A 17756-nucleotide genomic window follows, 5' to 3' on the forward strand; every position below is an offset into this window, starting at 1 on the left:
CCACTACTGCTGATGGTGCTGTCGCCGCTACCGCTGCCCGCCACCAGTCCGCTTGATTCGCCTTTCACTCCGCTGGCTTCAGTTCGCTGGTGCCTCTCATCAGCTGCGGATCTATCGGTCGCGACGGAGCGGGAGCCCCGAGGTCGTTATCTGCGCAGACACTGCGAGTACTCATTCTCGCGCTTGCTCCGCATTGTCAGAGCCTCCCTGGTGAAACACTGCCCATTATCCACTGGGACATACGCCCCATCGTTCGCAGCCACGCTCAGGCACACCTAGAACCTACCGCGAGTCGCTGTTCGCGTCAGCTCGAAGAGGCAACCCAGCTGCGATACATTGGACCACCGAATATCCAGCACTCGACCGCGTCGAGTGATTTCTTCATGGTAAGCCGCGATTGGGCTTCGTTAACGCCGCGGATTGATTTCCGAACGCCGCTGGGGAACGCGCGGCGGACGCGTGCTCCACAGGTGGCGGCAGGTCGTTCTCTCGTCCGTCTCTCTGTTTTCTTCGATCGTCCCGTGATTGCTGCTGGGGAAACGGAGTGCTCTCTGGAGGAGTGAAAGTTTTCCCCGTTGGTCACTTCGGGCGACTTTTGCCGTAGCGGAGCGCGCTAGGTGCACGCCTCTACCCGGTTGTTTCGTGGTCAACAGGGGTGATTGCGTCGGTGTAAGATCGACGTCGCTCGATCAAATTTCTCGGCCCAATCCTGCCGCTGCCTGTGTATGTTCACGTGCCAGTGGAGAACGGTATGAAGTGAATGACAAGTGCGACGCAACGGGACGTAATTAACCGGCTATTAACTAATGAAGTTACCACGGTTAGGTGCTATCGTTCCGAATAGAGTTGTAATTGAATTGCTAGTTAGAGCGCTAAACGTTCTTTCGAACGTCTTCTGCTGTCGTCGTTAGGAATCTCACGCCTACGAGCCAGTGTCGAGGGTTTGATTGATATTAACCCCTTGTCTGATGACGAGTCTCAGTCGCTCGCGCAGATTGCGCGCCTTGTAGTAGAAGCCGCGGCTGAATTTAACAAAACAAAAAAGAGGCGGTTGAGCAACCCTCGAACAATAAATTTATTCATGAAAATAATCATCAGCAGACAAGCGTGCTGCCATTAAGTAATGGTAAAATTAGCAGGGGCTTAGTTTCTATCAATTTGAGAATAGTAATTAAGTAATCTATCGCTGTTTCTCTCTCGCATCAATGGAAGTTTTGGAAAAATCGTTAAATAGAGGGTTGAGTCGCTTACTCGCCGCGGTCAGTATCGTGACTTCGTCGTATCGATAACAGTAACGACGCCTGCTGTCTCGTAATCGTCGCATTATCAGCTAATGAAGTAACGATAATTAAACCTTATCGTGTCCGTGTGCGTTCATTCGGATCCAGTTTCTCGCGCTATCGAATTCGTTCAACTTCAACAGCCAGCCACCAAGGCCCCTATTAACGCTGACTTGTTCGTTAAATTTAATATTTCGCTTGATCTGTGATCCTTTCGTAATTCATTTCCTCGGTGAGTCGATTTTCCGGCGCCGTCAAGTTCCGAGAAGCAAATGCGTTAAATCGAAAGTCTTCTACTGCGAACTGTTATTTTTTTGTCAGCACTGTTTCTTTAGCGGCACCAGTGACATTTCGTGATCAGTGTCCATTCCGTGCGTTTTTAAGGAAATCTCTGAAATGATAGGCTTAACGAAGCGTCGTGAAAGCTGTTCGCGAAGGTTGAAACGATTTCGTTTCCTCGATGGAGCGCGAACGTTCGAGCGGTTTATTACAACGTTCCGCGCCGCGAATCCGTAGAACAGCGGTGAGAAGTTCGAGCAGTTTGCAGAGTGTTCGCGAACGTGCACACCACCCGGATGTAACCTCGTGGCATTTCTAAATACGTGCTCGTTAGATTCGATTGACTGGCGCGATATTTTTTAGAGAAGTACGCTTTTGGCTCTGGGATGGGGCACCCTCGCCTCTCCCATTCCATAATCAGATACTTCGGAAACATAGTCTCTGTTCTTTGGCAGCATACATATAGTAACGCACGTTACTGTAAAATTTAAATAATCGGTGAATCCTAAAATAAGTAAATTTTAAGATTCACTGGTCCTCGGACTTTCATTTTTTATTTTTATATACAGGAAACCCTTTGATAAATAGAGAATAGGGAAAACAGTAGAGGGCTAATACATATAAGGAGGTAAAGTAGCACCTAGCTCGGAAATAAGTGAAAGAAATGCCTTGAAAATACGTAGAAAGTAACATGTACCTGCATCGGTACTTGCTGCTCTCAAAGTCTCAGTCTAAACAGTAACGTGTAAAAGAAATATGGGTCAAAATCTCTAGCGCCCTATAGTGTCCTCCTTCGAGTGTAGAGCCCAGGGATGGATTCAGCACTTGAGCACATTTTTTGGGTATTAATATTTCAAGGCTTAGCGCGGTACCTAAATGTGGCTAAAGAAGTGTGGCTTTGTACATGATACGTAATGAAAACTACATTTGGTGGTTCGGCCTTTCAGCGATATCGTATTACACACCAATTAAGTGGGTCTGAAATTAGTTACCATACCTCTGCAAGACCCAGGGCAGTTTGTGTACCTCGACTTTCCCGTAAACGTCCTACGACGAGCAGGTTTGGTGATAGCTGATCATTACGCTGTCAGTGTCCCTTGTCTGTGATGCTCGTACTTATTCTACTGTGAATGAGGGGGAAACGGTTCGATGAAACGCGTCTGTGTGTATGATTAATTAATGCTCGTGGTATCGGTGTTCGCAGTGTTTGTGCAAACGTAATTTGTAACACTGATGGTGCTCGAGAGTAAGAACTATTATCATTTTACCTTCTGTTGCAATTGCCACGACCCACGCTCAAGTTTCTCTAATGATCGTGATCGATTGTTTAGAACAATTAAACGAGCACATGCCTGCATGACTTTATTACTGGGTGAGATGGTCGATACTTTACTGCTTCGTTACGTAACGCAGTTCCGTGTCTTCCGCGCCTCATAGTTGCCTCATTCTCTGCAACCGTTCGATCGGCGATCCTCTAATTGTTTCGATCGAGAAATCGAGGATTTGGAATTCTATGGCAACGGTATCGTCGAACCTGTGCGTTCTACAAGCTACAATCACACTTGATAGAAAGAAGAAGTGGAAGAATGAGTAAATTGCATAGCGCGCAAAACATATAGAGTTGAAAATTGAGTCGCAAGTGAGAAAGGGAATGGAGAGAGAAAGAAAGCTGTGGGGGCAAGGAATATAGTCATAGTTTATCATACCACGCGGTTTATTAAAAATGAAAGTGATTCCCTACAGTAAAGTGTACCTTTATAGAATTTATGGAGCGTGGAATTGGCACGATTAATAACATATCCCGTTTCGTTCCTGTTGCAGTGTGGCTCCCTGGAGATCGGCGAGGAACGCCAGCGTCGGGTCGCTATGATGGAGTCCCTCTGCCAGGTGAACGGCACTAAGACCAATGGCGGTAACGGAGGCAACGAGACCAACACCACCACCAGCAATAACAACAACCCGGAGTGCCCTGATCCTCAGCAGAGGTTGGCAGTGCTGAGCTTCGAGCAGGTCCGTCGTTTGAACGACGTGATGAACGAGGTGGTATGCATCCACGGCAGAGGAAACTTCCCCACCCTTGAGGTCCGACTGAGGGACCTGGTGACCGTGGTGCGCAGCAAACTGGAGACTGACCCGAGCAACGGCGGAGCCGGGATGAGGGTACGCGACATCCGGCTGAACGGTGGCGCCGCCTCTCACGTCCTGGCGACCGAGTCGCAGCCGTACAACGACCTGGACCTGATCTTCGCCGTGGAGCTGTCGAGCGGGCGAAACTACGACAAGGTGAAGGCCGCGGTGCTCGGCTCGCTGTTCGACCTGCTGCCCGAAGGCGTCAGCCGCAAACGCATCACCACGTGCAGCCTGAAAGAGGCGTACGTGAGCAAGATGGTGAAAGTGAACAATGACGGGGACCGATGGTCCCTCATCTCCCTGGGCAACTCCCGCGGCCACAGGAACGTCGAGCTGAAGTTCGTGGACACGATGAGGCGACAGTTCGAGTTCTCCGTAGACTCGTTCCAGATCGTGCTCGACTCCCTCCTTCTGTTCTACGAGTGCAGCAAGCTGCCGATCGGCGAGAACTTCTACCCGACGGTGGTGGGCGAGTCCGTGTACGGTGACTTTCAAGAGGCGCTGTATCATCTCCACAAGAAGCTGATCTCGACGAGGCATCCGGAGGAGATCCGCGGCGGCGGGCTGCTCAAGTACTGCAACCTCCTCGTCAAGATGTACAAACCCTCCCAGCCCGATTACATAAAAACCCTCGAGCGGTACATGTGCTCGAGATTCTTCATCGACTTCCCGGACATCAGCCAGCAGCGGGCCAAGCTCGAGAACTACCTGTGGAATCATTTCGTCGGCCCCGAGGAGGAGGCCCTAAAGTACCAGTACCTGATGCTGCTCCACAGCGTGGTGGAGGAGTCCACCGTCTGCCTGATGGGCCACGAGAGACGGCAGTCCCTCGCTCTCATCGAGAACCTCGCCTACCAGGTATTCTGCCAGGAGCAACAGCAACGGCTGACGAACCACCAACAGGCGCCGCCTGGCCCGCCCGCCACCTACGTTTACGCGAACGGCTACTACTACGCTCCCGTGATACCCACCGCGTGCTACACGTGCACCTGCAACTCGTGGATGGCATGCTCGTCGTGATGCGACATCGACACCAACGCCATCGTCGCCACTAGCACCGCCATCATCACCGCTACGACCATCAACAGCACGGTCACCGACGTCTGCTGCACCTACACCGTCCCCGCCAGCGACACCGGGACTATCGACACCTGGGCCGCCGGCCAAGGAGGCCCGTGCCCTCGATCCAGCCACGCGCCACGCAATCCCGCTCGTCGTGGCCCCTGTGCACGGGAGGATGTCGAGGACCACGCGTGTCGCCAGTCGTCGATCGTTCGTCGCTGCCGGCTGAGCGACCAGTGCCTGCTCCTCAGTTGACGCTTCGACCCGTCCGACACCGTGCACAGGACGGTCCACGTTGTGACGTAGACGAGGGAAGCTCGTCGGAATGGAAGTGAAGGAGCCAAGGTCAAGCACGGCAGAGAGGGACCGCGCGGGAGGTAGGCACCTGTCGTTGAAACGGGTCGGTGACAGTGATCAGGTTGAGGAAGACTGAGAGCCTAGGGAAAAGGGGAGGTCTGCGTAGGCGGACGGAGGCAGGAGAGACGCGAGTCTCGTCGATCGCGCTGCCTCTTCTTTTACCCTTGGCCATGTTAGCCAGCTGGCGGTGGACGCACTCAGTTGTCACGGGGAGGACCAAACACGATGGTACTTGCTAGACGGTCGTAGGGGATCAACTGAGAGACTACAAGACTCCAAGCGAAACGAAATACAAAGTAACAATGTGTTGTGCCTAACATTCGAACCGGTGGGAGGTAGAAAATGGAGCGCGCATGCACACGCGTAGAATGGGGTTGCTCCGAGGAGAAGTACGGTGGTAAAGGACGCTGATCGGTGCGCGTCGCTAACGAGACAGACAACGTTGTTCGCGGGTAATGTAAGGGATATATTACTGTGCGCGTAAATCGAGCACGCTCGCGCAAGCTGCTCGAATGATGTTCGTTCCGAGTCATTCCGAATTGGAGTGGAAGGGAAGTGAAATCGACGGAAGACGACAGCGGGCAACGACGGCGAGGAGCAGCGGACCGGAAGAGAAACGACGGCGGCGAGGGACGAGGGAAGTTTGAAGAGTAAAAACGAGATGGGACGACGAGCATCTTGACGGGGGGCACGGCTCGAGAAACCGACTGAAAGCACGAAACGTCTCGCGCAGCGTTCCGGTCGCCCCTTTTCTTTTCCAGAAACACACAAAACAAAAAACGTAAAAAAAAAAAAACGAAGGAGAGAAAGAAGAAGAAACGTTTCGAGAACGTATACTAAGAGAAAGGTAGTGGTAAAGATTTCAAAAAAAAATAAAAAGAAACATTAACGGGCGTGGCGTTTGCAACAAAAATATTATAAATATATATATATATATATATATATATTTAAATATATAAATATATACATGTATAAAATCTATGTATAAATATTAATGTGTGGCTGTGAACACATTTCATTTAGATACTATCTAACGTGATAAGATCGAGATCGAGGATGAGCGGCGCGCGATCGTTGCGATACGGGGGAAAGAGCTTTCGTCGGAGACGGTGGGGATCGGTGTGGGAGAACGTTTCTATTCGTTTCTTTCATTTATTTTCGCGGGAACCGGCGATGCGCGCCACGCGAACGCAATGTCACACGGACGGACACTGAGCAGAAGCTCGTGGTTCACGCGCGGAAGGGGCGAACGAGATCGCTTCTCAGGAAGCGAGCGTGCTTCTCGTTCTATCGCGGCGAGCGTGACGGCGAACAGAAGGAACCGCGGTGGCGATTCTTCCTCCGTTTCGAGTTTGTACAGGAGGAAGAATAAACCAAGGTACGAGAAACAACGCTTTCCCGCGTTTCTTCGGGGTCCGGCTGAGCCATTACCAGAAACGCGCGTGGTCACACATGTACGGGCGATCGAGTGATCCTTGCGGCGACCCTAGTCTCTCGCGGCGGCGGCACACCAGCGGCTTGCATAACTTTCTTTATTAGATACCGTAATTATTTAATACCGCGAGCAAGCGAGAGTGTCGGCGGCGCGCTGCTCCAACCTGCGGTCGCCTCTGTACGTGCGCGCGTGCGTGCCCCCGCGCGCCCCTGCATCTCTCAGTGTGCCATGGTTCTTGCCGGTGTGCGCATCGTCGCGTGTACGTGTACCTCCGTCCGTGCACGCTCTGTGCACGCGCGGAGGCAACACCAGAGACGCGGATCTCTAAGCGTTCGTCCGCCTGTGCGGTGCAAGTACGCCTGCGTCTGTAAAGTGTGCACGGAGTGGAGGTTGAGAGAAAGATGTGTGTGGGGGAGGGGATGTGTGCGCGACTCGCGTCCCTCTGTACGTGCGTGCCGTATCGACTGGTGACCCCGTTAGTTAGCACAGTCAGTCACTTTGCCTCGCTCGCTCGCTCGCTCGCTCATCGACTACTCTAGCAGGCCTCGTTCGCTCGCTCACTCTTCCTTTCAGTTTGCAAGCGAAAGTAAAGGCCTAATAAAAAGCCCGCAAACTGGTTTTTCTGGTATATCGCGTGTTAATGCTAAGGAGAGCCGGGGCGACTAGCGTGCACCTCAATCCGTCTACTCTCCGCCGCTCTACTACTACCACCACCGCTGCTCTAACCACCACCGCTCCGTTCCTGCGCGTCACAATTGAATTTTCGACCGTCGACTCTTCCGTCGACTCCATCCCCTAACCATAACGCTCGACTCCCGCGACGCTCTCGTTCCTTCCTGCAGAGAAAGGTTCTTCGTCGCCGACTCGCGCGCGTCGGCAGGCACGTGTCTCTACAGAAGGACCCTTCTCCGAAGGACGAGGAGACTCGCCCACCGCCAAGACGATACGTTCCGATCGGTGTTGCCAAGCATTCGGCCGACTCGAGACGGAGCTTCGACGCGCGCGAAGTTGATGGAAGATACGCCACGAAATCCATCTAGGGCAGACAGGATCCTTCGAGTGCGGAGTGCTTTCGAGCAAATACTCGGAGCGTCCCGTTGAAGCTCCGCCGGGTCTTCGATACACCGGGCTCAGCAGCGCGCGTTCAATCTCGAAATGACTCGGGTCGAAACTCTCGACTCTGGAAGTTTAAAAGCATCCTTACTCCCCGATCGCAATTCTCGCTCAAAGGAAGCTCGGGCTTCGAGCTTCCGAGGCTTCAGCTGGAGCCCCGCGCGTCGTCTAGCCTTCGAATTCCACGCGTTTTGCTAGCGGAATGACACGAGTCGGGGACCTCGACTCTCGCAACATTGGGCAAGGTCGCGCGCTGCAGGGAAATTAGCCTCCTACGTTAGCCTGTGATAAAATTGAGGCGCGCGGATTTTCCACGTCGTTGAATTTAGTGCTCTCGGGATGCTACTCGAGGGCTAGAGGCTGGAGCGCTTCGTTAGACCCCGAGTCTCGCTTCGAGTGACCCTTGGAGCGGTTCGAGTCGGAGCTCCCGAGTTCCGAGTAGGATTGCACGAGTTCGATAGGCTTGGAACATCTAATTAGGGAATTCTATTTCACGTCGTGAATGCGTAGTAATTGAAGTATGGTTTGAATGTTAAATAATGTAACTCGCCCTTAGGGGATGATTAAAACGCGATGGCGACGGAAACGGGGAGTTAGGCGAAAGAGGTCTAGACGACGTTAGATTAGCAAAGCTCCATGGCCCTTCTGTGTACACCATGAAGCTTCGGTTGGCTATAGTTGGAAGGAGACTTCCTCGAGAGTTCAAAGACATCAAAGACTGCAATTCTTAAACGCCGGACGCAACAAATCCGTCGAAGTATTCGCTCCGTGATTCGATCAGAGAAGAGTAGGTGGACTAGAATCAAAAGACAATTATCGAATTAGTCGTCTCGTCGATACGTTAATTCCTGAAAGCTTTAAATAGCGTCTTTACCATCGATCATTGTCATAATCTATCAATTTCCATCTAAATTACTGCTCGTTTTAACGTAGGTGACAGGATTACAATAGGTATACATATATATATACATACATAAATAAATATATTCGTTATATAAATTCAACGTGTGCGTGCAACCCTTTAACTGGGCACATCCGGTAAGCTCGCGTCTTTTATTATAAACATTTGTATTTTTACTGCAATCGTATCGTTAAATACCATTGATGAATTCGTGTAAACATTTTTTAACGGTTTTTATAAACACATTGGAATGATCCAATCTGATCATTTTCAAGGCTATAGTTTCTTCTAAAAAAAATAGAAGAGAAAACAGAAAAAAAATGGTTCACGATTAATCCCAGTTAAAGTGCATTATGAAACACTGTAGCTATCATTTTTTCCCCACAATTTTTGGCGTTATTGTCGTAATACTTTTATTCGCGTCGATTAACCTTTCTCGCGAACCGAACTCGATTTTTGGAGGAAAGTGAAGGATTTATTTCGCACTGAAAAAGGAAACACCGTTATTTTTAAACAGTACAGAAATGAAACAATATTTTATACGATCGTTTGCTCGTTAGGGCGCTTTTAGATTAATCATTTTTAGATATGTGTTTTGTGAGATTGATCAACGGTATTAGAACGTTCAATCGGCGCCCGTTTTTGCCAAAAAAATAAGAAGAGAAAAAAGACAAAAAAAAATGTTCCACAATTTCGCGCGGCAGGACGATCGATCGCGACGCAAGCGGATCGATGGAACAGTCGAGAGATCAGTCGCATGCTTATCACGACGGATTTCTCTGAAGATCGATGCGCATCGATCGTTCGTTCCCTAAACACTCTACCTCTAAAAAATTTGACTGCAGATGTTAATGAGAGAAAGAAGATCACAAAAGTTGCTTTCGCAAAATTAATACAGATTGTCCAACTCCACCACTGTTCTCCCTATCTCTGATAATCTCCATCTTCGTGCCATTTTTCAAATTTACAAGAACCTCAAAACAGTTTTAATTTTCCTGCACGTCATATCACGGAATTTTCATCAATCTGCATTTCTCCATTAAAGCCCATCGAAGTCCCAAGAAATTATGAGTAAAAAATGATAATTCATCTCTTTCCCTCCCATTCCTTCTTTCTATATAGTAGAAAGTTAGTAGCCCTAAAGCACCTCCACCCCTCATTCGTCCTCCCCTAATCACAGGCGCAAAGTACCTATAGTCAAAGCGTTTGATGGGTAGCGTATCTTAACATCCGGATAAAAAGCCTGACCCTTGTTTCTCAAACGATCGTCGTTCCCGAGAAGTTTGAAACGCCCCGACGCTCGTTAAAATCGCCCCACCTTTCTCTATCACCGCCTATTTCCTTCCCCTGGCATAGATTAATTCTCGATCGATTCGTGATCGGATCAGGCCACTCGAAGATGAATCCGTGGTACCAAAGACGCACAATTCCTTCGGTCGAATAACGTCTGACTACTCGATTGCGCTTGACCAGACACGCGACGACAATTAATATTGCTCACGATCCTCCGCGATCTCGGCGAGCGGCGTCTCGCGAGCCTCGCGATTCCGCAAACGGAAGAAAGAACGTATCCTCGGAATGACGTATCCGAGCAAAAAGGCAATCAGCTCCAACGAGAGCCCCCTTCCTCCCCTTCGATATTCAGAAATCCCCATCTCTTTTCCACGCTCGGTTCGAAAGGGAGAGTGCGCGAATCACGACCGACGCGAGTCGCGGCGAGGGGCGATCAAGGAGATCGGAGGGTCACGGCAAGATCGGGGGAAGGGCTCGCCAGCTGCGACTTCGTCGCGCGCAAATACGTTTTATTGTAATTTCCGCGTTGTCATTGTAACGTCGAACGAGCGTGCAGTGTGATCGATGCTCCCGCGTGATCGTAGCGCGATTCAGGAGAGGCTGGATGAAGACGCATTGTACGGGGCGGCGAGAGCGATGACTGTTTCTGTTTTGCGAATGCGGAGACAGGGGATGATGCGAGGGGAGTTTGGGGGAGGGGGTTTTGGTGGGAGACACGCGAATTTAGAAAGTGTCGTTGATATTCAGCGGATCGTTAACCGCGGACGAATGCAGTTTCTTTTCTTTTTTATTATTATCATTATTATTATTATTATTATTAATCGTGTGTTCGGCCCGCGATGCTCGAGTTGGAAAGTGAATAATAACCATACGCTCGGCACCACGAATGTTTTGTACGATGATACCGCCCGCGACACTGTACTCGCTCCGATGATTATAATGATTTTTATATTTGAAAAGAGAAAAGGAAATAAAATGCATTTACCTGACACAACACTATGGTTATTATTCAGGGGGCTTGAATGGCAGAGAGATGGACCATCCCGGTCACGCGGGGAGGTTCCGCGAGGATCGGTAGCGCGGGGGTGATGGTTGCGATGTTCGGCGGCAAGCGTAAGGAGGCAAAGAGAAACGAGCAAAGTGAAACGTGCAGGCTGAAACGGAAAGGGATTGAGGTGTTGATACGTGGGTCGAGGGAGAAGTTCGCTTCTTTTCTTCAAATTCACCGATGAAAGTTTTCTTTTTTTTAAATCGGTGAGGGTTGTAAATTCACGCGTAGAGAATCGCCGAAATTCGACAGACCTTCGGTCTTCTTATCCAGGGTTGATTTCGTAAATTCTCGAGTCAATTAAGGAAACATTTGCGATTCTCGACGAGCGGCACGCGACTAAAATTTGTCCGGGATCGACTCTATTGTATATATCTGTTAATCGCAACGTTCGAGCCCCGGAAGGGGAAAGAAAAATACGGAGAAACGTGGCGGAGAGACAGAAGATAACGAGGGGGTGAAAACTGAAGTCGAGAATGAAATCGCGAGGCGTCTCTCGCCCCTCTCCTTTAGTTTCTTACGTTGGATAGTGTCGGAGCTCCTCTGTTCGCCTTTCGAAAGGGGCTTCACCTTTCTCATTGTACAGTGAAACGGGAACGACGAGACACAATTAGGATAAGAGTAACACACGCCCATTCTACTCATCGTATATCGCCATTCTATTTTAATACGGGAAAAGCGAGACTAATCACGAAACTATCTCTCTTATTAATACAGCGTAGCGCCTAATGGCACCCGCGAAGCGTGCTAATTACGCCGTTCGAGCTATTGAAAATCGAGGGCCGCCTGTCCGAAACGGGCAAGCCGTGGGCAAGCGCGCGAGAAAGAGCCGAGCACACCGCGCTTTTGTGAGTGTGTCGAGCCGGAGTTGGGTGAGAGTATCGAGAATTTGTCAGCGTGTTCTTGGCCCGATGTATGTGCGTAAGTTCACGCGCGTAACGATAAATGTTCGGAGCTTTACCACCCCCCCCCCCCTGGGGCTTATTACTTTGTCTCGTAACTCTGACTTACTCGAGGCAGCGATCGAAGGTGGATCGAGGAGAAGCATAAGTAAAGCTCGACGCGAGTAAGCGATTTCTAATTCGACCGGGGGGTTAGTTACGTCTGCGTGGACGATTCGGACGGCAGCTTGCCTTTCGATATCCAACGGTGAGGAGAACGTGCCGTATCTGTGCGAGAAGTGATATAGCGATTAATTAATCGTCGTTCTTTTTTCTTTTAACTAGACACAAGATAAGAGTATGAATATCGATTCGCTTGTACGAACATTCAAGTGAAGGATTTAATAATAAAGATTATGATTTACACGTCTATAGTTTTCTTATTGCAGACTGCGCTGGGCGATACTGTTCTTCTCTGCTGTATTATTACGCTGCGAGGGTGGGAGCAGCTCGGAAGTCGTAGTTGCCGAGAGAATTCCACCCTCCCTCGGTTTACCTTGAGAAGTCTACGTAACTTATATCCTTATGTTCATTGCAGTCTCTTTTATTTACCCTCTGCATCGATCGCGGGGGATGTAATCTTTGGTAGAGCAAGTAAACTGAAATCCTGTTATTCTTCCAACAGCTGGCGCTTCGCACCACCGTTAGGGGCCGTCCTTAAATTACGTAAGGGTAGTTTTGGATTTTACACTCCAACACTCTCCTTACTCCGAATTTTTTTTCAGTTAATGAAATTCTTTTAGAGGTTTATATAATTCATTTAACCCTCTAGTGCATACGCCTGCCTCAAGGCGGGCACCTGTTTAATCCAGGGTTTGGGAATGCTGATTTGCCAGCCTTAAAAATAGTGCCACGGCGCGCATACTGGTCTAAGAAACCTAAGAGAAATCTAATTTGAAGTGCATTTTTGAGCTCCGCACGCTGCGAAAATTATTATTGTTATTATTATTTCCTTCAGATTGAAAACAGACATCGGACTCGGTTTTTTCGTCCCCAAATTAGACTAGTCTAATTTTTCCAACTGAATTAAAAATCTATGCACTAGAGGGTTAACTCGGTTTTGGAGGATTTAAAGTAAAATTACTTTTCCGGAATATTAACGATAGAATTTTTATTTATTGAAAGTTAGGGTAAAAATATATTACATAAAACTCTACCTTAGCCTCTCTCCCCTTAGTAAGAAAGCAACAAATTCGCACCCCCTCAAAGCATTACGTAATATAAGGACCACCGCTAATACCTCGCCTCCCTCGCACAGACACAATGCATTAGTTCCTCGAGCACTGTCTTACTTAAATTTCGTCCAGCATTCGTCCGAAAATCGTGATCGACCGAGAGACGCGCGGTGGAAATGAGAAGCGTCACTGTCCCGCGTCAAATTTCACCCAACTCTGCATTGTAAATAAAACGAAGCGGCTCGTAGGAGCGCGTACACCTTTCATGGTTTAGATAACTGTTAGCTACGTCATGGTGATTAATTGGATCACGGTTGGAGAAGGCAGGAGGAACAAGAGGCACGGGATAGGGCGCGCTTAGGGTGATTTTCGTGAGCGACGGGGGTGGCGTGACATCGCGGAAGAATCTTTCACGTGTGTGTAGAAAATAGGGTGCGCGGGTATTTATTCGTACAGGCCATGAGTTTGAAATCACTCTCTTTATTTTAAAATGCACTATGTAGACAGACTTAGTTGCTAATCGAGTATACCTGATTGCGAGTAATTATCATGCACGATGACTTTTAAAGGCTGAAGGTAGAAAAAGATAACGTGGCAGATTTCTCATAAACACCGAGGGAATCGAGCAAAGAGGAAAAAATTGTTAGAATATTTATATGAAAATAGCTGTGTCTGTGTGTCACGGTTGAATTATGTTTTGGTAGAAAGATGACTAGTTGTAATAGAACTCGATTATACTTTTAATGTGATTGAAAGGCCCCCATGTTCAAAAAAAATTATGATTTTGTACAAACACTATATTTTTTGTGTGCTACTACACTTTGCTCGTTTTTAAAAAAGTACATCTTCATTTTCCCAAAAATGGGCACCTCGGAACGTTTGCCACCTGGGCCGTTTTTGATAATCTTAAATTATTAATTCTGTTATGATTTCTCTTTACTCAACGCCCTCAATACTAAAAAATCGTGGCCGCGAACGCTCCTCTCCTTGAAAAAAATGAATGAATATTGCCACATTGGCTGCCAAATCACCATTTCACTTTTCAACAAATTCAATCAGGATATTGAATCACGTGAACCCAAGCATACAAAAACGTCTACATGTTTTTCCTTTTACGTTCGCGCACTTCGTTTGCTACCACGCATCAGAAGGCCAAACACTCTCTACTACTACTTACGTACCATGTACGGAAAGGAATGGCGTTGCGACCAACAATCGACGCGAGTATTCAGCACCAATCCCGCGAATGCATCCGCGATTCGCTTTGGCTGTAAAATCAAAGGGTGAAAAAGCCATCGAGCAACGGGACGGATCTATTTTAGACGGGTGTACAAGTGGATAATCGAATTATCGAGGGAAATGTAGCTGCGGTGGCTTATTGGAGGTACACTAACAAGGTTGCTGATCATCTACCCGTAAACAAACGTTGCATCACTGTGGATTTCATCGCTGATAAGATGGCATAGTTGCGCAGCAAACGCGCGGTTCGTAGTTAAGAACCAGAGATGGGCAAAATGTTTATTTAAATGAAAATTTCGAATAAAAGTTAAAAACATTATGTGTGGAATAAAGCTAAGCCGGATCAATTCTAGAAATATTTAGGGGAACCGTCTTGCCCCATTTTTCTTTACTTTTTTTTAAAAGTTTAATAACTTTAATTTTTAATTTAAATGTTGCTCAGACTAAGTACCAAAAGTTAAAGTATTAACTTATAATTATATATTGATTCATAAAAAGTTAAATAAGAGGTACAATTATCAATTTTTTTTGCATGCTTGCTTACCTACCCCATCATGCCCCCTTCCCCTACGTTCTTAACGCGATTGCGTAAAATTCTTCGCGATTGTTTCGAGGGAAGATTGTTCGGTCGGAGAATCATCGAGGACTCGACAGTCTTTGGAGTCGCTTTTCTAAGGAATTCTTGTTTAAGCGAGAAAAGTTTATCTCGTGTTTGCGACTTGTCTCGCAATGAAAGGATAGACTTCTCCAGCTCCACCACGCATTTCGCCCTGCAAAGTCTCGTGATAGAATTCAAGCAGCTCCCTCGAGGCAGTATAAAAGCTCATCAAAAGGATAAAATCAATAGAGCAGGGTTCTAAACGAGACCGCCTTAAAATGTGTTGTTTCTCGCGGGAAATATTCTTCTTCGGAAAAAATTCTTTCCTGTCTTACTCGAATGGGGACGCTACACATGATCGGTCTAAGGGCATTTGCGGGTTTGAGATTTCAAAAAATCTGTTTTTCTATATTTATATATATACTTCGAAATATACTTCGAAAATATTTATAATTTCTTTATGAACGATCGCTCGTGCTCCCTCTACGTTAAAGGCTCGCCGCCGATCCCGAGCCGCGAGCTCTTAGCGAATAATGTCCGCGGGAACAAAACGCAAATGTGGCGCCGCCCTAAATACTATACTTAATAGTCCATTGTGACCTGGAACGATAAGCTGCATTCGTTAAACTCGATTAAGACGCAATCGCGAGCCTAGTAAACGCGATAGGAGAATCATTTCTATGATTACACTTTTCATTCGTACCTTGTGGAAGAAATTAAGTTATTGCGAGCTATTAGGACCAATACTTTTGGAGGCTGAAGAAAGTTTAAGTGAAATGGAATAATAGAATTTCTGACGAAGAATTTTGAGGTACTATTCAGTTTCGAATATACAAATTGTAAGTAGATATCCTCGATTGCAACACGCGAAGTCCCGAACACCCGCCCAACCGTCCCATATATCTCTAGTAGGTACCTCCTTGCACAGAGTTCAAGATTAATTGACGACACGCGGTTCTCTCGCGTCAAACGAGTCTAAAGGACGATTTCCAGAAGATGAAAAGAAGAAAGGAGGCAAAAGGAAAGCGACACGAGGATATGGGCTTTTTTCACGATCCTCAACTCGTTAAATTATTTTTCCATTCGCTTATCCTTTTTTTGCCGTACGGGAAAATTCATGGAACAAACAGGAAACCACTCGATCCACATTGCGTCCCTTCCTTTCTGGAATGCTGCCTCCTACCGGCTACGATTCCTTTCAGCGAATATCATTTGCGATGTTCATGAAAATTTATGAACTATACATATACAAACACCGGTAAAAGTGTTGACTGTTTGCTCGGAGACTTGTCGCTGTTTTCGAACTGATTCTTCGCTACATTGAATACTTATAAACTCAATGTGTGATACCACTGAGTGTTTTGAAATATTAGTTAAAATGTCTATTTTCGAAAATTCAGACTAATCACAGCGAGCAGAAAATTGAAAGCAATTCGTTGTAGTAAAACCTACAGTTACAAAAATATGCACCCACCCCTGCGTATAACATATGTTACTTATTTAATTAATGTGAAACTCAGAATTACCCATTATAATTTACATCAGTATAAACCTTGATTAATATATTTTTAGTTAGTACCATCTCCCAAAGAACATGTTCAGAGAAATTTTGCTAGAAGAATGGAACAAGATAAGCCAAAATTTCGCAGGAAATTAGTTGAACCTATGCATAGTAATAAAATCGCAGGAATATTACAAGAATATTAACTTATTGTAATTACATTAGTATAAATTAAATATTGAATTTGGGCGAATATTTTTCTGCACGATCTGCTACTTCCACGAATAATACATTTTTAAATAAACAGTGTAGGTACCATTTGTCAAGGTTTATATTAATGTGAATTGAAATTGCAAATTCTTACTTTGAAGTCGATTTAACATTTAAAGTATGGGACATGTAGGGTGGACGGATACTTTTGTGAGTAATTGTCATACAAGTTTCCACCCACTCGTAGTGTTACAGATCCTGAATGTGGCGAATTTGGTAATAGTAGGCTGCAGCCTAGGTCGACAAATTTTGGGGAGCGACAAATTTTAGGCGAAAGAAATTGAGAAAGTTTTAAACACAGAGGCTTGCGACAACTTTAAAAACCATTCACTTTTTTATGTAGCGAATTAGTAATTCATAAATCATGTGCTAGTTGCCATATTGAATTAATTTTGAAATTGTCCCGACTCTTTTAAATTAAAATATGTGACGATATTTCTCAGAAAGGGCGGCAGACGCTTGTTAGCCTAGGGGCGCCAAATTGCTGTAAGAACCATCTACGTAACTTGCATTATTTCGCGAAACCCTCGGTGATGCCAGATTCTCCCACGATCTCTTGCACACAGAAGGTGACGAGCCTGGACTGTAAAAACGACGAAGCTAAGAATCAAAGAAATAAATTAACGAGCCCCTCGGGGTTAATCGTTGAAAGGAGACGATCATTAATGAATCTTTCTCGGACGTTTGCGCGACGGAGTGAGCCAGCTAAACGAGAACAAATAGTTCCGATCTGGCGGAAGTTCCGTTCGTTTCCAGCCGTTGCTCCACTGTGCAGCACGAGCCTGGCGCTCCTTTGTATGAGCTCGGTCTATGGGCGAAGACGAATTCATAGATTCGTTGTGAAAGTACGAACTCGTGCGTGTTCATCGCGAACAAAAAGCGCAGTCTCTTCCTCTGTTGAGACGTGCAGCCTCGCCCTGGACGTTGCACGTCGCACGATTCACCGGGAAATCAATCGAAACGTGGGTAACAGGCTGATTCACATCGAATGAAAGAAACTAGGACGAGTTTAAAATCATTCGTGAATTGAGGATACTTAATTTAATTATCACAGTAGCAATGAGTGGATGCGTTTATTTTTCGCGAAAAGAAGTGCATTTTAAACGAATCGTTTCTACAAACTGTCTATTGTTT

General features: G+C 46.9%; 1 protein-coding gene across 3 annotated transcripts in view; it reads left to right on the forward strand.

Moving 5' to 3' along the window:
• The window catches only part of LOC143371745 (terminal nucleotidyltransferase 5C), a 158894-nt gene extending 146685 nt beyond the window's left edge, over positions 1–12209 (forward strand). For 2 of the 3 annotated variants that reach the window (XM_076817316.1, XM_076817317.1), the window contains exon 2: positions 3381–12209. In XM_076817316.1, coding sequence (XP_076673431.1) covers positions 3381–4709 — 1329 coding nt within the window. In that variant the 3' untranslated portion in view covers positions 4710–12209. Of the gene's footprint in view, positions 1–62; positions 387–3380 lie in introns of those variants that run through there. The other variant, XM_076817318.1, reaches the window with a different exon arrangement.
• Positions 12210–17756: the final 5547 nt, after the last annotated feature.

This window comes from Andrena cerasifolii, chromosome 7 (assembly GCF_050908995.1).
Source record: "Andrena cerasifolii isolate SP2316 chromosome 7, iyAndCera1_principal, whole genome shotgun sequence".
NCBI lineage: Eukaryota > Metazoa > Arthropoda > Insecta > Hymenoptera > Andrenidae > Andrena > Andrena cerasifolii.